This window comes from Dicentrarchus labrax, unplaced genomic scaffold (genome assembly GCF_905237075.1).
Source record: "Dicentrarchus labrax unplaced genomic scaffold, dlabrax2021, whole genome shotgun sequence".
In the NCBI taxonomy this organism is placed as follows: Eukaryota; Metazoa; Chordata; class Actinopteri; family Moronidae; genus Dicentrarchus; species Dicentrarchus labrax.
In genome coordinates, this window is record NW_026136715.1 from 16895852 (window position 1) to 16919964 (window position 24113).

At 39.7% G+C, this 24113-nt stretch overlaps 1 protein-coding gene across 5 annotated transcripts; it reads left to right on the top strand.

Annotated features, from left to right (window-relative positions):
- Positions 1 to 3917: 3917 nt before the first annotated feature.
- On the top strand, positions 3918 to 23408 carry ampd2b (adenosine monophosphate deaminase 2b). Of its 5 annotated transcripts, none has more exons than XM_051424533.1 (18): positions 3918 to 4343; positions 14391 to 14515; positions 14614 to 14744; positions 14860 to 14928; positions 15026 to 15128; positions 15279 to 15468; positions 16377 to 16518; positions 16667 to 16756; positions 16916 to 17045; positions 17147 to 17341; positions 17443 to 17574; positions 17683 to 17846; positions 18343 to 18469; positions 18568 to 18731; positions 19588 to 19708; positions 19820 to 19993; positions 20724 to 20834; positions 20957 to 23408. In XM_051424533.1, the coding sequence occupies exons 1-18, from the start codon at positions 4244 to 4246 to the stop codon at positions 21173 to 21175; spliced, it is 2487 nt and encodes an 828-aa protein (XP_051280493.1). In that variant the 5' UTR covers positions 3918 to 4243; the 3' UTR covers positions 21176 to 23408. The 5 variants fall into 5 exon arrangements, with proteins under 5 accessions (XP_051280493.1, XP_051280494.1, XP_051280496.1 ...); XM_051424534.1 differs by having other exon boundaries at positions 3919 to 4343; positions 20960 to 23408; XM_051424536.1 differs by lacking the exon at positions 3918 to 4343 and adding an exon at positions 7122 to 7205.
- The last annotated feature ends 705 nt before the right edge of the window (positions 23409 to 24113 follow it).

Here is a 24113-nt window from a genome sequence, read left to right on the forward strand (position 1 = left end):
CACCAGGTGCCTGTAGCCCTCCATCACTGAGCTGCATGAAACCACAGTTTGAAATTCAGAGCAGCCATCCTCTTCACCCACACATCCATCTGCATCTGATCAGGAAATTACAAATTAAATCACCCGTCATCTCATCAGCTTCATCTCCCCGGCAAAACACAACAATCTCAACATGCTTTACTACAAGTGTTTGGACGTGTTCACTCTCACCGACCGAGGTTTTCATTATTGCAAACATTGACATGTCAGTATTCAATCAATATGGACCTCTTGTTAAACATATGATGGAGTTTCTATTATAGTATTATATTTGAGTCACAGGGCTAAGTTTCCCAAAGATAAATACCTGAGCCCTTATAAGACTCTGTTAACTGGACGAACTGCATACATTTTTATTCCTGGATAGAAAGCAGATTAATCTGAGAATCAGGTTATTAATCTTCTTTTGTGCAACAGACGAAATATGTTTTCGATCTGGAAATACCTTCCGGACAGCAGTAAGTTTTGTTTAACAACCTTCTCAGATTTATAGTTTTGGGAAACGGCTGCTTAGTTTTATGACTCCAATCCACACTTTTTTTTTTTTTTGTCGTTAAACCCTTACTGAAAGGCAACCACACTGTCATTGAGTCAGTATCAGGATGTGAAGTGTTTTGTTGTCCATTTTTGTTAGAAATGAACAAGTAGGGAGGGGTCTATGAATTCAGACATTTGCACAAACATCTTCACAGCATCAGTGCGACAGGATTCGATCACTCATTGTTTCTGGTTTAATTGTCCTGTGCCTGGATATTTGTGGATAATGGTGATGTGTGTACATAAAGTAGTCATGAAATGGCTGTTTGAAGTGTAGATGTGGGTGGTTGAAAGTCTGGATGTGAGGATGTGGGCTTTGTTTTATTTCTATTGCTTTCGTTTGCCCTCAGATGATGTTTATATATATAACTGGGTTATTTTCAGGGGCTTCACAGTCCTCTGGAGCAGGAATAATATTCTGAGGGAAGACGGTCCTTTGTGAAATAATTGTATTTATTGTGATAACAGGTATAAGGTTGAGTCAGGCTTTTACCTGGATAAACATTTTTCTATTTTCCATTAAAACTTTGGAACAGCATGTTGACTTTTTTCATCTTTAAGGGTTTTATTTATTACACAGTAGCAACTCAAGAGTGAAAGGACAGTGGGGAGAGAGAGGGGGGATGACTTGCAGCAAAGGCCCAGAGGTTGGTATTGAACCTGGGCCACTGTGGTGTCGACTCATTTCACTGTACATGGAGCTCTAGCAGGACAACCCCCGCATGTTGATGTTATCTTTTCTATGAAACTGTTTTCTTTTGTCGTTCTTGTTTTGACCGTGTGGAACACACACAGACTTTTTTACAGAATCACCTTTGAAACATAAGATGTACCACCACACTGAGTCTAAGTCCTAATGCTATTAGTTAAGAAATTACTCTATTACCTACCTACAGTGCCCAGCCCACATGGACCTTTAAGTCACCAAAATATATGAAAATAACTTCTTACATTAAACTGCAAACTGTTCTAAGCCCGACAAGTAAAACCTGCCACAAAAAAGGTTCCTTTTCTAAAACAATGCTGATGTTTTTTTATCATAATTAATCCAGGAGAACTCATCCGAAATAAAGTGTAGCCATTAAATCTTATTATAATAAACAATAAAACAATACATGGACTTCATCTTCAACCTCACATAAATCAAGTAAACAAACAAAAATATTTTTTCTACAGTTACTGGTACATTACCAGAATAATATTACACTTTGATCTTACACACCAACATTATATTATTCAATTCTGGATTTATATGTGAAATAAAGTATAATCCTGAGGCTGTATCATGTTTTAATTGGTATTGGTGTTTTGTGTTGTAAACATGTTCTTATTTAACTGTGTGAGCTCTATGCTACCACGGTAATGATGCCACTGAGCAGCTTATCAGATACTAAGATTTACAGACCGCAGTATGGTGTTGTGCTGCAGTCAGTCTCACTACTTCCCCTTTAATACCACAAGAGGGCGCTGGCTCCACAGTGCCACACCTCTGCTGCAAAGCTCTTATTAGATCTTTTAATTCAGCATTATTAATCAGCTTGCTTCCATTTAATACTTTTACATTTTTACTACAAGTGTAGAATTATACTTTATAATTGTTTTACATATAAATGTCTGTGGGGTTTTATCCAGGAGGTGGAATCATGTGTTTCAAGAGATTATATCAGGTCTGCATGTGGTTTCCATCATTCTGTCATATTTTCCAGCGAGCTCCTTGTTTGTATTCAGAGAGGCATTGTCATGTAAAACCCATAAATTCTGTGGAGAGGAAAGAGAGATGTTAGACTGATTTCCATTTGTGCTTTCATCTGCATTTATAGGCCGTCTCCCTCTGGAATGATAAATGAATTTCTACACATCATCCATTGACGTCATGTTAATCACTCTTAATAACTGAGTCCTTTGATTATGCAGCAATTTTTCCATGTTTGTTTTGGCAGTGTATTACATCTACTGCAGTGTTTGGTTCACTGAATGTGTTCTTTTATTTGATTCTAATGATTTAATGTTCAGCCTCATTTTCCCTTTATTCTTCTTTCCCCCTCTGAGATTTTGCAACCCAGCGAGGTTATTTTCCAGGAATATTTTGCCACAGGCTGCTCTGTCACTCGTGTCCTCTCTCATCATACAGTGGTTCCTCTCTTATGAGTGGAAGTCACAATAATAAAATAATCAAAATAAATGTGATGATAAAGATTTGAGTCATCATTCAGGGCCTGACCAACAGAAAAAGGTGGAACAACACAGTGTTTGTCAAGTGTATTTTTGTTATGCTAAATAATTAGAAATAATATACTGATGAGTCGATTAGTCGGCTGACAGAAAATTAATCGGCAACTATTTTAATTATCTTTCAATCATTAAGTCTTTTTTCAAACAAAACCATTCTCTGTTTCCAGCTTTCAGATTTATCAGATTTGATGTCATATTGTAAGATTTTGTTATTTTTCACTATTTTATAGAGCAAATAATTAATAATGAAAATAACAGTTAGTTCCAGCCCTAACAATAATATATACCGGACAGATATAACAAAAATGAAATGAAAATGAAGTGTTTTGTCAACATGATTGGGTAACATAAAAGAGGATGATTCAAATGATTTAGTCTTTCATGAGATCATTTTAAGTTGTGTTATGTCGCTGTCAGATCCAAGAAGTGTTTCCTCAATAGATTTTTTTTGTCACTTAGAGATAATTAAAAGAGTATATAAGTTAGCTGCTCTGTGAGGTTGTGCTGTACAGCAATGCTTAAAGCTAAGTGCTAACATCAGCATGCTAACTTGCTTGCAATAATCATGCAAACATGCTGACACCTTTAGCAGGTATAATGTTAACCATGTTCACCATCTTAATATAGCATCTTATTGTGCTAACATTTGCTAAGTGGAGTCTAAATGGTGGACTCTGTAGAAGAGGACCCGCTCCCTCTGTAGATAAAAACAGCTAACAAAAACAATTCTTATCTTCAGGGGATTATACAGTAACAAAAACATACCTGCCAATAGATCTTCCTAAATGTTACACAATGGGCCTTTACATTTTTTTAACATTACACTATAGACTTATTATTATTATTATTATTATTATTATTATTATTATTATTATTATTACATAAGGTATATTGCTCATATTTGTAGTATTTATTTTTACTGTGTCAATTCACACAACTTTTCTCTCCATTGGTTTGCCCACACAGATTTGTGGTTGTCATGGCAACAGCAGAACAAGAGAGTGTGTGTGTGTGTGTGTGTGTGTGTGTGTGTGTGTGTGTGTGTGTGTGTGTGTGAGAGAGAGAGGGAGGGAGAGAGAGCCTCCATCCAGGCTGCAGCTCACAGGCACGAGAGAGTCTTTCAGAGGGGGCGGGACCTGTTTCGCTGCAGAGGGATGCTCCGCAGCCCCTCACTGGACCAACCAGTCTGGAAATCCCTGCTCACAGGCACATACCAAACACACATGCGCACACACACACACACACACACACACACACACGCACACATTTACGGTGACTGCAGCCGAAACCCCTCAAGCTCCCAGCATCTGTGCTGCATCTCTCCTCTCCTCCCTCTCCTCCTCCTCTCTCCCTCTGTAGCTCTCCGGCGCTCCGTCCTCCTCAGCTCTGATTCACTCAGCTCTTCTCACCAAGCTGAGCTGCAAAACCTTGGGACATGTCCTCCAACCTGCCCCCCGGGACCACAGCCGGGGCCAAAAGCAAACCCCTCTCCCCCTTCAAGAAGCGGGGAAGCCTGCAGTACACAGCCAGCACAGGTGAGTGGAGGGAGCTCGGGGATGGGGAAGGGGGGGTTGGTCTGAGACTCTCTCATGAACTGACCCTGAGGCACTGTGGCTCTGGACTGTGCATGGTTATGTGAATTCTGTGACTTTGTAAACGATTATATTTATGATTATTTTAGGGTATCAGTGACAGACGAAGACAGAGGGTTCAATACTTTTTCTCTGCGAGTAATTTGGGGAAAACCTGTTGATTAGGGAGGTGTAGTAAAAGACGCTCTCTGCATGTCGAAGATTTTGGGACTTCTAGCTTTTCATTTAATCTTTTATTTTCAGACTTATTTGTATAAATTATAATAAATGATACAACATGCATGCATACGTTCTCTAACATCAGCCAGAAAGTTAATTTGTTGCAGGATCAGGAACAATTTTGACATTGCTGAAATGTTGCATAACTTGTTTTTGTCAGGTGAAAACTCATATTTTGTTGTTTTCATTCTCCGTCATGAGTTGGTGACACTTTGGCTTGAGACCCCCTTTCAACACATTCTGCACAAGGTGAAAAATAATACAGGCTTAACCTAAAAATAGGACTTTTCTTATTCCTATATACACAGGCTTCTCCGTTGAGAGCAGCAGTGTGTTGCTTACATAAATGTGATGACAGTGTTTTTCATTTAGCCTGATGGCAATATGTGGCCTGGAGAGAATATGTAGGTCTAGTACCTCAGGACTTGATCCCCCCGCTGAATGAGAGGATTAGCCTTCACTCTGATGTATGCACACACTGATCAGCCTTTCATCCAAACTACAAAGAGTGTAGAATGACCATATGATGAAATACCAGCCCTTTAAATACCCCTCCCTCCGCTCAGTCACTGTCACTTTCTCTGAAATGTAAAACATGTTCAGTTCATATTAATATCATGTAGATGGGGATATTCTTATACAGCAGCACACAAACACCAGTGTCCACGCGTCATGTTACTGGTTAGAAATGAGGAAATATCTGTGTCATTTAGTCTTTTTTGTGAATATTATTATCATTGGTTATCAAGTTTATTTGTATTGAAAGTAGATGACATAATCTCCCCCTATTGGCAAATGATTACCCCCATTAACAGCTCGTAGCTGTTGCACAAATTGCTCTGGAGTCTCAGACTGGGAGGAATAAATAGTGGCTGGAATGATGAGGTGCTGTCTCGGCTTTTATATTCGACAGAGACAGATTTCTGTTTTTTTACATGTAGAGAAAAAGGCGGACCATGCATCTGCGACTGTTCTGAAGCCTAAGGGGTTGATTTAGTAAGTCTCTGCAGAAGCACATTGAGATAACGTTCACATTTTATGCTGTTAAAGCTCTCAGGGAACAACATGAGTAAGCAAAGATGACATTTAGGTGACTCATCTCCTCTTTGTTTATTTATTTATTTTTTTCAAAAGGGCACATATCTAGTTGTGGCAGATTGTACAGTACAGTCTGTGTAAATTCATGCAGTGGAAACTGGCTGCAGATGCATGATCATTTGATGTATTAGATGGGCTATTTAAATAATTGCCAGTGTCAATGAATGTTTAATAAAGTGATTGCTATTCTTGAATCTGCTGCAGCTGCTAATAACAGGATCATAAATTATATATCGTCTGACACTTGATTTCACTCATCTGCTTAACAATTGTGTAAACTGGCACTTATCATGCTTGAGGAACTTTAGCTTATTAGATTGTTTTAATAAGAATCCTGAGCTTTCGATCCAATCTAATGAGCTCTTTGCCAACAGAGCAGAGTGGAATAGATGGGATCTGCAGCAGAATCTAATCAGCACTAAATGAGCTTGAATCACTCACAACTTACCTTTCTTTAAAGGTTATAGACCACCCATACACTTAACACACTGTCTCATGCATGTTAGACAACTTCTTGCTCTCTTGTGCAGTTATAGTGTGAAGAACTAAGGCATAGCGTTGTCCATATTTAGCACATTATTGCAAGTTTTGTAGAGTAAGCTGAGTAGAGAACAGCAGCGGGAGAATCACTTCTCTGGCTGTGAAAAAGGTAGTTCTGAGATGAGAGCGCCACCCACTCACCCACCAGTTAGCCTATTCTGTGCCTCATGCTGTTCACTGCACTTGTTGAACCATTTAAATCAAATGAGAAGAACTTTGTTGTAGCAGTAGACGAAAGGGTACGAAAAGGTTGTACTGTAAGATAGTGAGTAATAACTACCCATGAGAGCACATAAAATACATGATAGATTAAGTTTAAAAAAGATATAATATAGAGTAAAAGTGTAGATTTACTATCTATCTCTGCAGGAAATAAATACCACGACATGAAATAACTATGATTTACTCCAATCATTTGGACAGTACAGTAGGCTGAGGTAGGACTTTGAACACATTGTACTTCGCCCACATCCTGTTCACGCCTCCTTCGGTTGTGTCACACCCTGTCATCGTTACATGCCCACACATGTCAGGGTGTGTGTCATGAACAAATACAGTAATTACAGGAGAGAGACCCTCTGGGTTAAATGATAATCCCTGTCTCTCCCCACAGTGATCTAATCTGTAAAAGTGATAGCTCAAATTCTAATTAATGATTACCTGGGAGCTCTGGGACTCCCACACCAACACACCTTCAACTGATAACCTTCAGTCACTCACTCATCCATGTATCTACACTACTGTACTGTGGTTTAGTTGTGTCTCTGCTACTCATGTGAGCCAACAGCTGGCATGTTAGGGGTCTCGTGGACTTGTGCCCTGTAGGTGGGACCTCTCTGTTGTATTGTCGCTCATACTTAATGGTGTTGTGATGCAGTACACATAGAGATACCTGATGTCCGATGAAGCTGTAGTTTGCAACACATCAACCTGTGGAGAGCCAGAAAGGTACAGTGAGTGCTGCTATAGACAGAATCTTAAATGAGAGAAAATATGAGTGAAATATGTTTGTGTTTTGTCTATTGGGCAGTACATTAATTAAGTACCGTAATTGTATTTATACTTAAATGTCCAGTGTGTAACATTGAGGCAGATATTGGCAGAAGTGGAATATAATATTAATAGGTATGTTTTCATTAGTGTATAATCACCTGAATCATCAATCATTGTGTTTTTGTTACCTTATAGAATGAGACATTTCTATATACAGTCCTTTTCTACAGACTTTCTACATAGCCCAGAATGAACAAACCAAACATTGGCTCTGGATAGGGTATTTCACGTTATTCAGCTGGCTGCTGTCTTCCCCACTAGCTGCTAATAAATCCTACAAGCTGGTCCTGAGTATTTCCATTTGAAGTTACTTTAAACTTTTATTCCACTATATATCAGAGGGAGATATTGTACTTTTTGCTGCATTACATTTATCTTACAGCTATAGTTCCTAGTTACAGGTATATTTTAAGAGTTACAACATTTAATTGATTAGTTTATAGACATTAAATTAATCGTAGTCAGTAGTTTAAAAATTCCAAATATTAGCTATTTTCAGCCTTTTAATTTACTGCTTTCCTTTAAAACAATTTAGCTCTTTGAATAATAGATTGAAGACATCATCAGGAGCTTTAAGAGCTCAATTGTTTTAACATTAAACAAACTAAACTTAAAATAATATAAAATAATAGTCAGAGTAACTAATAATAAAAAATAATCATTAGCTTCGTACTAAAAATATTCACACAACACATGTCATCTGTTAATAAAAATGCCCAATACCATATAAAGTTAGCTCATCTGGAGCAGCTGCAAAATGAAAATAGTTTTTAGTCAGTTAATGTATGAACAATAATAATCCAATAATAAAACAGGTACTCTGAAAGGCACCATTGGTCTGTGTACTTCTTCCACTGCTGCTGTTATTGTAAAGATGAATATAAGTTGGCCAGATTGAAGCTTTGTGTGTGATGCAGCATTGGACCATCAGGGGGAGCCTGGTCTGAAGAAATGCAGCCACGCTGATGATGAATCAATGAACAGCAATCATGTTTGTTGTTCTCCTCTTAAGGGCCCACAACAATTTGATTAGCCCTCTTGAAAGCAATTTTGAATTTGAGTGCCTTGAAAAAACACGGACAATAATTTAACCTTTTTGTCGGTCTCATAGAGCAGCATTGTTGTCTACTATAAGTCTATTAAAAACACATCTGGTGGACTGTGTGACATGTTCTTTCATTATGATGGACTTAGGAACTGTCGTTGACTCAACCCCACATGCGCTGCGTTCTCTCGGGCATCAGATCCGCAGCGGAAAATAGTCCCCAACAACCGCACAATTTACTTCTGTTTTGGCAACATTTGCTAAAAACAACATTTAACATTTTTAAAAGTGAAAAAATACATTTGTGACACGAATTCATTATGAACCAATTAGCTTGAGGCTGAATAGACAAGTATGGAGACTGACTTGATCTGTTGACAGTGACAAAAATATATTGCTCGCTTTGTGGAAGAGAAGAAAACTGCACAAATGCTGTGATAAGACTGTGTTAGAGTTAGAAAAGGAAAAAATGTCTTATTCCAAGTTGAGTTCCAAGTTAAGACCACCTGAGTTGAACTTGTCTTGAGCAAGAGAAGATAAGGTAAGCAGCGCAAACATTTGATACAAACTGATGATTGATTGAGCTTAAAGGCCTCTTTTACTCACTGGTTGAAAATGAATGGAATCAAGTTTTAGCTAACATCAGATTCACTCACCACAGTTTTATCATTAGGGCTTGTGACACTTTCTGAAAAGTTCAGTTACTCACACAGTAATGGGCATTTTTTAATTAAAGGTCAGGATTCTCGTCCGATCTCATCGTTTTTCTCCAAATGTTAACAGACACTAAAGAAGCAGTTCACGTGGAGTTCCAGTCAAATCTTGAAATATTCACATTTTTCATGACATGTTTTTTTGCAACTGAAGCATGCAGCTGTTATCCAGAGCAAATTTACATTCAGTGCAAAAGTATAATAAGAACAGAGATATGACTGCAGAGAAACTTGCACACAATGAAGGATCTCACATTTATCGTTGTGTCATGAAATTGCATCAGTTCACTCAATTATTAATGTGTTATTTCATCATTTCTAGCATACACACAGTTCTGTGTTTATAACATGGGAAAGCATTTTCCAGAAATCATAATGGGGACAACGTGCTGGCCCTTTAATTTCATTCATGTGAGAGGAGATGGAGGCAAGGTCTAATTTATTAGACAGTCATCTCCCTCAGACTGCAGCTATTCAGCTGGGGGGAAAAAACCCAGACCATGACATCTCAAACCTTGTCGCTGAGACAGCACCATTTTATTCTCACGCAGACGACTAAAACATCCTGAACACATGGTCTCCTCAGCGAAAAACAGCACGGAGGATAAAGTGGATGAGAGAGGGGGGTGTTGTGAGAGAAATTCGCAGCAGGAGAACCCACATCCGCCTGTGATGTATGTCGTCTCCCCCCGCCTCCTCTCCCTCCTGTGGTACGTCCCAGATAGATGTCAGAGGCATTTAAATGAGGAGGATCAGCTCCAGAGGCAGATAGTGCAGCGACAGCTGGCCTGAACCAGGAGGCACACAGAGCAAAGGGGGGTCACACTCTGGGATGTGCAGGGGGAGTTCATGGATCTGCTGGACCAGCTCTTTGTATGTATGACAGGGACAGATTAAGGGAAAAGTGGAGATGACTCTGACTCTGTGAGTGTGTTGATGTGAGAGCGTACGTGTGGTTTTGCCAGTTTTGTCATTAGACTGAGTGTTTGAAGTGTTTATTTTCTTGTGTCTCTTCATCCTCTCACTACCATCATGTTTAACCCATCTTGAAAGGACAGCAGACGCATGTCCTGGGCCATTTGCTGTTTGGCATGCTCCATCTCCCTGCCAGGACAGTGTCTCTCTCTCTCTCTCTCTCTCTCTCTCTCTCCCTCTCACTCTCTGTCTTTATCTGCCTCTGTCTCGGCCCTGCTAGTTGCTAGTTACACAGGCTCTGAGGACACAGGTACGCTCCACTACCTCATCCTGTGCAGAAGCACAAACAACCCTCTCCTCTCTGCCCCTCTAACCCTCCCCCTTTTTCCTTTCTCTCTTTCACACTCACTGCCACTCTCCTCTGCCTGTCCCTTGACGGCTTTGTGTAATAGCCCTGAGCAGTGCTGTCTTCAGTGTGCTGAAGAGAATCTGTGTCGATTGATTGTCCCATAAAAACTCGCTTTCGCATGTCTTTTGGAGATGGGTGTGAAGGTGCAACTGTGCACAAAGAAGCAGAGCAGATCGATAAATTGTGCTGACTACACCTGCAACTGTGGGATCTTGATTGAAAGGGTTGTTTTAAAGGCGAGTGGGCTTCCTGCCTTTATATTTTTAGTGTTTCTTTTCTTTATGGTTCAAGTGAGAAGGCTGAAGGCAGCAAAGGAAACACAGAACAGAGGTTTCTACAAGAATACCAACACCTGCCTGCAGACATGCAGTTCATGCAGCTACAGAGACTAAACCATATCTGGCCATAGAATGATCTTGATTGCACATCTTTACAGGTTGTTTGATGCAGAGCCAGTGAGAGATGCTGGAGGAGTACGCATCCTTTAGAGGAGCAGAGGAGTCATTAGGTCCTGCAGCATTTTCCCTGTCATGTGTGTTTGTCCTTTAGACATGAGACTTCCTAGTGAGCAGCCAGATTTAACTGTTGCTATGCTGAATATGTGTGTCTGCTATATTTTCTTGTGAAACAATGGTCAGTGTGTTCAGTTCTGTTGATTTTTCTGATGTTATGTGTATGATTTTATAGATGTGTTGTGGAAGGCAGACTGCTTTGATTAAAATATTCTGCCATAAAATCGAGGGCTGAATGTTGAAATTTCGTTAGCACTGAAATATTGAAAACTCTCAAATACTGAAAAATGGCTTCAAATGCCCGATAAGTTTTCCTAGTTTAATTCTATTTTAGTTCGGCAAGATGAGAGTAAATTTAAGATTAGAGATTCACCTTTTTTGTTAATTTATAAAAGGTGTTTTGCAGAAAAAAGTAATGCACTGAAAAATTTTTATATCTCGACTGAAACGAAGGTGTATCAGCATTAGTATAGAAAAATTTCAAACAATACCTGATCTTACTAAAGACTTGTCAGAATGAACCTCCAGCACGGCATTGTTTATATTCTATGTTCTCCGTTATTCCTGCTTTCTCAGCAGCACTGACACATGTGAGCTGTGAGTAAGAACTGCTTTCACTGTGAGACATTTACCACGCAGTCCGCTGTGAGTCAGTGGCATTTCTTGTGGGCTGAATACCAAATCTGCATAGTCAATGGAAGCAGGTAGACACCGGCTGATGATGCATGGACTGTCTGATGGTAGAAAACAAAGAGAGGGGAGATCAGAGGGTAAAAGAAAGGGAATCTCTTTATATTAAAGTCAGCCAGAATTGTATGTGTTCAGACAGGGATTCCTGGCTCTATTTGAGAAGTTTTCTTAAAAAAGGCGAGAAAACAAATAAGCAATACTGTAGATCAAGTTCCACAGGAAGTCCCTCGGCCTCTGACCTCTTGCTCTAGGCTTTGGATGACTTTCCACTTGTGATCTCTTCCCTTAGGACCTTTTTCTGCGCACCATCCTGTTTGCGTTAGCCTGGGGTTAGGACTCTGTATTGCTGCTGAAATATGCATGCAGTGGAAGCCCCATCGGCAAGATGATAGTATTTGACCTCATTCTGAGGCTCAGTGGAACGAAGGCGGTGTTGCATTGTCTCTGATTGTTTTTGTAACGGACACCTGTTAGCGTTTGGATAATCACGTTTCACTCTTGTCGTATTAAGCTCTCATGCTGCTTTCCTCCTGCTCCCATTGGATCAATAAAAGCTTTAGCCAACCAGATTATGTAGTATATGTTCAAGTGAAACGTGGCTGACTTTAATTTCTGAGTGGTTTGCTCTCCAACTGTGGGGGGATGAGTTGTTACGTAACCATAGATGCTACTCATCCAAATATAGCAGCCATTAGGGGATTAGCTCCAGGCCCGACAGGCTCGGTTAGGCTCGGCTTTACTGTGGCCCAGCATTGATGTCTTTGCCGCTGGTCGCCTCCTGCCCTCCACACCAGCGTCCACTGTTATCATGACAAATTGATGGACCCCAAACCGACAGCACAGATAACATCTTAGCCGGCCATTACATTACACAGACGTGCACTTCTGTGGCTTGACTTTGTGGTTGAGACTGGAAGACACTTTGGCACAACAGCATGTGTTCTTATTTAAATTGATTCAAGCTTGGACAGAGGGAATTTACTTACAATTAAAGTATTTACTAAATATTTCAGTATGTTCTTGCTGTGAACATCAATTATTTTCTTTTGATTAGTCTCCTGATTATTTGTATGTATAATATCCATTTTACAGTATTTCCTTTAAAGCCCTAGATGAAGTCTCCAGATATTTAGTTTTGCCTCACCAGCAGTACAAAACCTTACTTCAACGATTATCAAAATAGTTGTCATTTAATTTCTGTCCATGGACTAATAAATTAATCGTTTCAGTCAACAATCAACTCATTGATTGATGAGCTACTGTCACTCTGGTTTATGTGCCTATGCAAAATGGTTAAATCTAAACCAATTCTCAGTAAATATTGAAAAATACAACTTTTTGGAGAATAATGAGCTCCCCTCTTCCTTAAAGTCCTCCTTTATGTTATTTAGGTAGAGGTGATCTCCTTGAACATTAACAATTACATTTCCATTGTTGTTGTAAAAGGTTAAAAGGTCAAAGCATGAGTGTACTTCAATATTTATACACTGCAGAAGTTTGTGTTTCCCTCACTGTTCGCTCAAATACTCCAGTCTGAGATACTTGTGTATGTTTTGAGGTTGCTGCCGTGTGGTGCAGGCAAACTTGCTCAGCGTGTTGAGTGGGATGTGTTGATTGGACAGTGAGTGTTAAGCAGAAGGTGGTGAACACGTGGTGAGTTGTGGTCTGGGCAATGATTACACCATCACCTCTTTTCTTTTTATAGCTACAGTTCTGTCTGCCTCGCCAAGTGTTTTTTACACCATTAATGAAGCTTTTTGTAAAGTCTTAATCGGCCCAGTTAATTGGCCTCTCTGGTCTCCTTCACTGTCCCCATAGAGCAGACAGACTCAGACATGCTGTGTTAAATAAATCAGACTTAATTTAGACGGGGCACAATAGCACAAAGACAACACAGTGTGCAGGTATCATACAGTACACCCTCTTTGACCTTATTCTTGTGTGTATGGTCTATAAATACTGACAGACAACAGCCCCACTGACACTCTAGCACCCAGGATGAAATATTCAGCAGGATGATGAATATTTCAGTGGCAGGTGCGTAGTTTCGAGGGAAAGATTAATATCATTGCAGACTGACCGCTAAATATACACCCAGGGGGAGTTACACAGCAGTGAAGGTATCGTCTCTCCTCTCTGTGTCTGTTTCTCACAGCCAAATGCCTAACCCCTCTGTTATCCTCACTGCTGCGTCCACTCACAGCCGTCCTTGTCCCAAGTCTTTTCTCAGTGACCATCCCCCTTCGTTTTCCCTTCTCGCCTTTCCATGACAACTGGGTTTGTATAAAACTTGAGTCTTGTGCGATGGCAACAATGGAGGGTATTAGCCGGTGCATGTGCTGATGGGCTCTCCACCTGAATGGTCTATTGTGTCTTGAGGCACAAACAGCCGCTGAGCTCAGACCTCCGCTGTTGTGACAGAGGAACAACAAGCTTCTGCAGATTGTTTTGATCACTGTGGATGCATTATATGTTGAAGGAATGAAGAATAATAAAGAAAGATTAGTCTAATTAAGCTGATTTAGATAGTTCAGCTGATTCATAGTTATGTCTCACCCACTGTTTTCCATGCTGGGAAAAGTGAGAAGCTTTTTTTATCAAGGTTGATGAGCTCATTGACAGTTAATTGGATGCAGCTGTTGCAAGCAAAACTCATTTATCATCTTTTCAAACTGAAATTAGTTGCTGTGTGTGTCTTTAGAGTTACTGAAATGAAGGACTCACATGTCTGATGACCATCAATAGAAGATACTGAAGCCCAAAATAAGACTTTCTTATTTTCCGCTTTATCACTAGTTGATCTCCGTGGTGCCCGCCACCTCCTCACTTCCCAGCATTCCTTGCCTGGGATCCCTGTGGCCTTGAAACAGTCCATTGACCTGCGCACATCCATGGACGGGAAGTACAAGGAGATTGCTGAGGTTAGTACTCATTGTAATCAAGTATTATCCTCATTTTAAACGTACTTGTAGGTAGATGTGTTGACTGTTGTAATGTTGTTTACTTTGTCTGTGTGAAGGAGCTGTTCTCCCGCACCCTGGCAGAGAGTGAGATGCGCAGCGCCCCCTATGAATTTCCAGAGGACAGCCCCATCGAACAGCTGGAGGAGAGACGTCATCGCCTCGAGCGACAGATCAGCCAGGATGTCAAGTAGGTGCAGAGAAAGGAAGGAGGTTGTCAGTTAATATACAAACACATGTGACCATGTTTGCGGGCAGACTCTGCTCTAATGATCCTAAAGTGAGCTCAGCGTCTCTGTGCTCAGGTTTGAACCCGACATCCTCCTGCGAGCCAAACAGGAATTCATGAAGACTGACAGTGCCACAGATCTTGAGTGAGTGTTTTTTCTCTGGATAAATGCAACAGTGACATTCATTATTCACTGAATGTATATGTTTAATTAAAAAGAAAATTTGTCGGTCTATCATTAGATACATGAAGGAGCAGAGCCAATCTCCTGACCTGCAGGAGAGAGAACTGGTTCCAGAGAAAGAGTACCAAAGAGTCAGTATTTCTGGAGAGGAGAAATGTGGGGTAAGTCAGAGTCACTGCAGTAATGTAGGGAGAAGCAGAAAAGAAAGTAGTCTTTCTTAGTAGAAACATACTTTCTTACAATTTTCTCATAATTAAATAACACCTCCTCTGTCCTTTTCACCTTCTATCCTCATTTGTTCATCCATCAAGGTTCCCTTCACAGATCTGCTGGATGCTGCCAAATGTGTCGTGAAGGCCCTGTTCATCAGACAGAAGTATATGGGTCTGTCGCTGCAGAGTTTCTGCAGGATTACCGCTCGTTACCTGCAGGAGCTGAGTGAGAGACCTCTGGACTTCGATATCTACGAGGAGGAGATCCCAGAAACCACAGGCACTGCAGGTATACTCATGTGCACACTAATATCTCCATATACTGCACACCTAAAAACATTCATGCATAACCAACAAATACGAGGTCCCGATTTGTGCTGAAACAATTATTCTCCAACGACTGTGATAATTAATTGATCCCAAAGTAATTTATCATAAAAAGGAAAATATTTTCTGCTTCCAGCTTCTTACATTTTAAGGATTTTCTTTGTTTTCTATTATTGTTAATTGAATGTCTTTGGGTTTCTGAGTGTCTGTCAGACCAAACAAATAATTGTAAATGTAAATGTTTTCTGACATTTTATGATGATGAAAAAAGATATGCCTCAAAAACCTTTTAAAGGTCCAGTGTGTAACATTTAAAATGAGCCGTTTATATCTACAGATGCCACAGGTTGTCTTCCATATTACCCTAGTTTCTACTTTGCACAGTTGCAATCTACACAACTACACCGCTAGATGCGACTAAATCTTACACACTGGTCCTTTAACAGAAAAAAAGGAAACTTCTGGATGTACGACGGAGGAAGAATCTGTTCTCCAACACGGACAGACAGACACGCAATAGATATCTTATTATAAGACAAAAACAACAATAAAATCCATAAATTAAAATAATAAACATATTAACAAATTATAAAAAAAACATTACACATTACTCTATTCCAGCTCAGCTCACTCAAAAATAATTAGTAATCTTATGTTAATATGGGAGTGTAAGTCATGTCCAGTGTCCTGTGTGTTACTCTCACATTAAGACATAACCGGGCACACCCACATGGGTTTCACAATCCATCTGTCACACACCCCTGTACCGGCTGCCACAATGTACAGGCTGTTCAAATCAGACGTTAGCTGCATGTGCTTTCCCACCTCGTTCAAAGCCGTGACACAGTGCAACGTTCTGTCTCCTCTCAGATACCACAGTGCACCCACCTGTTTGTGAAACACACCCCTATGAGAACCAGGACCCTGCCAGCATGCCCCCTGACATGGGTTACGGCTGCAAGATGGTGGACGGTGTCATGCATGTGTACACAACGAGGAACGTTATGGAAAAGTGAGATGTGTATGATGAATCACTCGGTGGATGCATGCTTTATCTTGGTGTCCTCGATGTGGCAGGATGCTTGTCTGTTTTTAGACTCGGTTCACACATTTTGTTGGCAGCAGAGAGTTTCCTGCTTAAGTTCTGATGTTGCTAATAGGGGAACAGAGCTGGACCTGCCGTATCCAGACCTGCAGGAGTACATCGCTGATATGAACGTAATGATGGCGCTCATTATTAACGGACCAGTGTAAGTTTTGCACACAGAACAGTGTGAATGTCATGTATTCAAATTATTGTTCCTTTTTGAACCTTTGAAATACAAAAAATGGAAATACAAAATATTGTATTACATTTTCATTTTCTCAAAATGTACCCATTACTTTGTTTTTGTTTCCCTTTGCCACAGAAAGTCCTTCTGCTACCGTCGTCTGCAGTATCTTAGCTCCAAGTTCCAGATGCACATCCTGCTGAATGAGATGAAAGAGCTGGCAGCACAGAAGAAAGTCCCACATCGAGACTTTTACAATATCCGTAAGGTGAACTTGAGAGCGGTTTCTACTCAACCTAATCATACTTAACTGTTGTAATCCAGGTTACCAGACTCTAATATGTAATTTTCCTATGTATTGTTTCACAGGTCGACACACACATTCACGCTTCGTCCTGCATGAACCAGAAGCACCTTCTGCGTTTTATCAAAAGGGCCATGAAGAAGTATCCTAAGGAGATTGTGCATGTGGAAAGAGGCAAGGGTCAGACGCTCATGGAGGTGTTTGAGAGCATGAACCTGACAGCCTTTGACTTGAGTGTGGACACCCTGGACATGCACGCAGTGAGTAACGTCCATGAACTATAGTTAAAAATCTGAAATGTACCATGAGCTTTCTCTAATGAGAGATTGTTTGTATCACATTGTTTCAACTCTTCTTGCAGGACCGTAACACCTTTCATCGCTTTGACAAGTTCAACGCCAAATACAATCCCATTGGCGAGTCCATCCTGAGAGAGATCTTCATCAAAACAGACAACCACATTGAGGGGAAATACTTTGGTCACATTATTAAGGTGAGATTAAAGGTCAGGTGCACCTTTAACACTGCCATTACTGCTGATGCCTGCTGAATGACTGTATGAGTCACTGGCGCCCTCTGCTGACTGTCTGTGTCTTCTTAGGAGGTAATGGCCGACCTGGAGGAGAGCAAGTACCAGAACGTGGAGCTCAGGCTGTCGGTCTACGGCCGTTCCAGAGATGAGTGGGACAAACTGGCCAAGTGGGCCGTCAAACATCGGGTCTACTCCAATAATGTGCGCTGGCTTGTGCAAGTGCCTCGACTCTTGTGAGTAATCCCCAGTGGTTGGAAGGATGAGACCACGAGTATCAGACTTAAATACAATACTGAAGCACTATTTCTGCTTTATGCCACTTTATACTAAATATTGTACTCTTTACTCCACTACTTTTTTTTGACAGCAATAGTTGGTTGTTACTTTTCAATATTACAAAGCATTTGATCAATTTATAATATATTTAATGATTTTCTTATAGATTCAACTTCCCAACAGCATATAAAGTAGTTAAAAAAAGCTCTACCTTCCACCAGCTACAACATTAAAATGCTAAAATATGCTCTTTAACTTGAGGAACATTTTGAATATGTGACTTTTATTTGTAAAAAGTAAATCAGTAAGGTCTACTCGGACTACCCTTACTGTCGTACAAACACACATCAATTGCTAAGCTTCTTTAAAAAATCTGCAGCACATATGAGTAAAATGAGGAACAAGAAAGGTACAATAATTTCACAAGTGACTTCTTGTATTTTTCTCTCAAAGTGACGTCTACCACACAAAGAAACAGCTGTGCAACTTCCAAGAGATGCTGGAGAATATCTTCATGCCTCTGTTCGAGGTTACAGTCAACCCAGGCAGCCATCCAGAGCTGCACCTCTTCCTTCAACATGTACAAACTCTTTGCTGTGGAGTCCTGAATTTATTTTATTCACATGCAGCCAGACCTCAGAGGGTTTCATTGGTCTCTGTTGTTGGTCCCTCACACAGGTTGTGGGTTTCGACAGTGTGGATGATGAGTCAAAACCAGAGCAACATATCTTCAACCTGGACAGTCCGCTGCCAGTCAACTGGACAGAGGAGGACAACCCGCCCTATTCCTACTACCTCTACTACATGTATGCAAACATGACTGTGCTGAATCACCTGCGCAGGTACGGAACTACACCTCAGTCCATGTGGCAACAGTCCCTGGTGTTATCAATGTTTACAGCAAATACAGTTAACAAAATTATTTAGGGGAGATCATACTTTAGATTCCTCAGATTCAATGCATATTTCAAGATTAATTCATTTGCTCCTACCGAGGAGTTTCATTGTCACAAAATACAATGCTTGTTAAACTTTTTTTGTTAAATTACAATAACATTTTGAGACACTTTATATCTCCCAGAGACAAAAAGCTGTTTTAAGATATTTAAGTACCCAAGTAAAATGTTTATTTGCAATTAATAATTAAACCAAAAACTTTCCTTTGCAAAGGTTTAACTTTTTTTGTGTTTCTTATATTTTATTGTAATTTTTTAATCTCTTAAACTTAAGTACAACAGTACAACAGTACTACAGTACAATTTTATCTTCAACATGTCCGTTTTTCTTTCCTGCTACAGTTCATAATACATACAAAATACTTAAACAGAATTATTAGTGAATGAGAGAATGTAAGGCATGTAACTCGTTTGAAATGGGATATACTGAATAACCTAAATACATTAAAAGGGCAATTAAAAGACCTCAACATCTTTATAAAAGCTTTAAATGTTTCACTTCCTGAACTAATCTGATAACAAATTGTCCGAACTCCATCTCTATAAAACCAGAGTACAAAAACCTTCCTAACAGTTAGAGATTACATGTCTGTGCATGCCCTTCTGAACTTTAACTCTTCAGTCATCCTTTGTCCTTTATCTGTCATATATTTTTTATTTGAGACACTGTTGTATAAATAACACACCAAAGCTGAAATTGAGTGTTATTGAAGTTTCCCTCCTCGTATTCTTTTCGTTCCAGGCAGCGGGGGTTTCCCACGCTTGTCCTACGTCCTCATTGTGGGGAGGCAGGGCCGATCCATCACCTGGTGTCAGGCTTCATGCTGTCAGAGAACATCTCCCACGGGCTGCTGCTTAGGAAGGTGCGACCTCAATATCACAATGAGAGGAGAGTTGATCAGTCCAAGAGTTTGAGGAAAATTAGGGCTGCAGTATTAGTGCATTGCCTAACATTACGCTTTATGTTCCTCCAGGCTCCGGTGCTGCAGTATCTGTACTACTTGGCCCAGATAGGTATCGCCATGTCCCCTCTCAGCAATAACAGCCTGTTTCTCAGTTACCATCGTAACCCTCTGCCAGAGTACCTGTCCAGAGGCCTCATGGTCTCTCTGTCCACTGACGACCCTCTGCAGTTTCACTTCACCAAGGTCAGTGTACACAGCCAGTCAAACCTCTTTAATCCTCTAAACTAACCAAAATGCTATATGCTTTTTTTTTTACTTTATTATAAATGGTTTAAATCTGAAATGCTCTACATTTTGATCACTCTAGTTAGGCACTGCTGTATAATTGTACTGTAATCAATGTCACCACCATCTACATGTTTTTAACGCTGAGCGTGGTGGTGGCTTAATTGGCTGATTCCTTCTGTACACCTGTCTTCAATAAAGCATTAATTTGACACTTAATAGGTCCTTAAACACAAAGAAGACTGAATGTCATTTTTTTATTTTATTTTAATTTACAGGAAATGATCCTTTCTGATTACATTGTTGATTGTCTGCTTAATAAACACGGTTTGTTGTGATGTGTAGTAAATAAACACAAGTCCATCTTCTGTTTTCATACAGAGTAAACACTTAAGAGGTGTATACTGCCTCAAGTGGTTGATACACATCTTATTTGAGACTCTGGTATCACTAAAATGCACCGGCTGTCACCACCAGCATCTACAGGTGTTGCAGTTTATCAACAAATGGTGTGGTAGACCTACAGTACTGTAGTAGACTGTTTAGTTGCTGCTGTAAATGCCTGAAAACAGTTGCAATTCACATTTACACCTCTACCATTGCTGTATTTAATTTTAGTGTGTTGAATTAAAAAACTTCAACAAGCAGGGAAAGCTTTAGTGTAATGTATCTTTTGTGTTGTGTGTAGGAGCCCTTGATGGAAGAGTACAGCATTGCTGCTCAGGTGTGGAAGCTGAGCTCCTGCGACATGTGTGAGCTGGCCAGAAACAGTGTGCTGATGAGCGGATTCTCTCACAGGGTATCAATTATCTTTATAGCACACTGCACATTATCCAATTTTACTGTCTACAACTATACCAGTCCCTCCTCAGTCTATTGTTCTGCACGACATTTAATTTTACTCTGACTCCTGTTCTGGAGCAGGTGAAGAGCTCCTGGCTTGGACCAAACTACATCAAGGACGGGCAGGAGAGTAATGACATCAGGCGCACCAACGTTCCTGACATCCGCGTGGCGTACCGGTATGAGACCATGTGCGAGGAGTTGAATTTAATCACACAGGCCATCCGCACAGATGAGCTGGAGACCATCGAGGAGGAGGGGAGTCTGTGTATGGGAGCTGTGCAGGGAGAGAAGTGAACGTGTGGCACGACACAAATTCTCACTACATTCCCTGTGTTCACATCAGGACTTTGTACAGATTTGCATATCAACATATCACACCTGTGAAAAGTGAAAAGCTTTGTTACAAGAAGATTATAAGTACAGTATCAGAGAGGACCTACAATCTGTGTACCCAACGTGTTCCCTTCCTTTAGTGTCTTTGAGTCAGTCTTTGTTTAATTTGTCAGGGTGATTTCATGGTGTCTCTTGATCTATTTATTTTAATTTGTATATTTTAATGGTTTGTGACAACATTTTGTCTGTACAAAGTCTGTATTTCCTGTACCAAACATTGAATTATATTGACATTCAAGATGAAAGATTAAACCCATTAATAAAACATATAAACCGGATTCCAACACTGACCGATTAGAATAAGAAGACAATCAGGAACATATTTTAAAAGTAAAGAGGCTCTAACTACGTACGGGGCTGTTCCTATTGAGGGCACTGAGGTCATGTTCTTGTTTACAGTTTCTGCCAATTTGGGGGTTTGAGTGACCTTGAGGGATCGAAGGTTAGACATACATATTACACACTACAGTTAAAAAATTATATTTTCTTATAGCTGATTCCAGTATTTATAGACATATTTAAATTTGTCGACTTTAAGCCCAACAAAATGGACAAATGTGCAGTGTAAAGTAGGATTTGAAACCATGTTTAGACCATCATTTAAAACAGTAGCACTTTATTTATAGGTCATTTCCAAGCAGATTACCTGAAATAACTCTACAACCTGGTACTATAGGGAAACTAAAGAAAACGTTATTTTAGAAAAGTTCTGTTAGTTTCCAGGAGCTGTTTGCACCAGTGGTTCTCACGTGTTTACTAAATGGAGATTTAAGCATCACTAAAATAAAACTAATTAATATAGAGATTAGTTGATTCTAAATATTTACACAGACTAACCATCAGGGGTAACTAACTATCTGAACTAACTTGCAGAGCTAACATGCTTCCTAATAACATTGTGAGTGTAATCTGATATAAATTTATATCTTCATATATGTAAATAAAACCAAGTCATACCTATGTTTACAAAAGATTGGAAGGAGAGTTTAAAATATTACAGTTAGTTATATTACAGCCTGTGATTCAACAGTTACATCCTGTTTACATAGTTTTTTGCTTTTGATTGGATGGTGTAACAGGTGTTTCCTAGTAACACATTGCTCATTGCAAGTCTTAATGAGGCATTTTTTGAGGTTTAATAGTGCAAACTGACTTAATAAATCACAAGTTTGAAACTATCGAGTTGATACAAAGAATTCAGGAAAAGACTTTACACACACACGTAGTATTGATGAATAGATGGTGTAACCTAATCCAGAGGAATGTCCTTGAAAGCATCGCTCCATTTAAATAATAAGTTTCTTGGTGTTGAGAGGAGTGGTGAGTGAGGCAGACTATGACTGATGACCTCAGTATTTCTAAAATCCTGGCCACAGCCCTGACTACTAAGACTGAATCATAAACCTTTCCAGCAAACTTCAAAGTGTTGAAAAAACCTTTAAAGAACATTTATAGTCGAGTTAGAAACACTGCATGAATTTATGGCTGTTTGGTTGATATTTTCTACTGTAATTACCCACAGGACAATACCTCATGCTGTGTAACTGGCAAAAAGAAATCTCCATCTTCAGTATTCCTACTACGTGTTGGATATTAACAACATCCCCAACACAGCTGTTAAGTGTCATATTCTTGATGTTTTTTTTACAGTATTTTTACGGTAATTAAGTTGCATGAAGGCACGTCAATATTTGTTTCTGGTGTGCAGTAATGCTACTCAGTTGTAACATCTTATATTATAATAACTCTTATTTTGTGACATTGTTTCTACTGACAGTCTGAACTGTAACTCTGATACTATCTGTCCTTTACACGTAGATATTTAAAATACATTTCTGAGTCATAGTACAGTGACTGATGCATGATCTGTTCCTTCACTTTTCACTCCTTGCACAAGTTCAACCAGTGCCAAATTCATGAATAAACACATTTTCTTAGAGAAGTGAAAGTTGACTAACTTGACAAACCCTTTTCAAACTCCTGCCTTCAGTCTGGGTCCTGGTGTTAATCTGTGGGGCTACTTGTTGTTACTCAAAAGCACTCTGTGTCCCTCTTAGAGATTTATATGTGCTGTTTGTGACCTATTATTTAATGACATTTGTGTCTAAGAATAAAAAATGTTGTTCACACTGGAGTGCTTGACTTGCTGTGGTTTATACGTCCCAGAAAGGAAAAAATTGTCTTCTAAAACTGCAAATGGCAGGTTACAAAAGATCAAAAACAATGACACTAAAGATCATCATTTATTTACACAAATCAGGTCTGTTTTAGTGTCAGCAGCTGATCATCAGTATGTGTTCTGGGTGGATATTTCTGTGAGCCAGTGAGGAAAAGAAGTGAAACAAAGAGGGCATTGTGTGGTCCATATTCAACTCGCAAATGTGGGTCAAAGTAAGCAGGAAGTTCAACACAAAACTCAGGCCGATTACAAACCTCCATCGTTTCTAAATTAAAGAACTGACATCTGGCTGCTAAGAATAAATTCACAGCTCACACACGTTGTATAGCAAACGTTATAATGACTGAAGTGAAAGAAATAAGATAAGTCATTTGTCAAGTGAAAATATGCATCAATGGTCTTGCACTTTTGTAATTATATCAATTTAAATTAAATTTTTATTTAGAGTGAATTCTCCCCACTTCAAGTTCAACTGAATTTTTTAATAACTTCTAGCCCTATAGTGAAAATAGCCCTTATTTGCGGTACTCAAACAATCCTAACTCAAGGGCCACTTACCAGCTTTGAGCTTTCAGCTGTGTCACTCTTGAAAAGGTGCTATAGACAAGATTATGAAAGCTACAGCCCATAATACTCCGCCATTTGACCTTGAGTTAGTTT

What these genes read in the sequence shown, in the direction of transcription:
- ampd2b (XM_051424533.1), top strand. Translation starts at nt 4,244, where the DNA reads ATGTCCTCCAACCTGCCCCCCGGGACCACAGCCGGGGCCAAAAGCAAA. An exon ending in AGTACAAGGAGATTGCTGAG is followed by an intron (nt 14,516 to 14,613) that starts GTTAGTACTCAT and finishes GTCTGTGTGAAG; the next exon opens with GAGCTGTTCTCCCGCACCCT. An exon ending in TGAGCGGATTCTCTCACAGG is followed by an intron (nt 20,835 to 20,956) that starts GTATCAATTATC and finishes CCTGTTCTGGAG; the next exon opens with CAGGTGAAGAGCTCCTGGCT.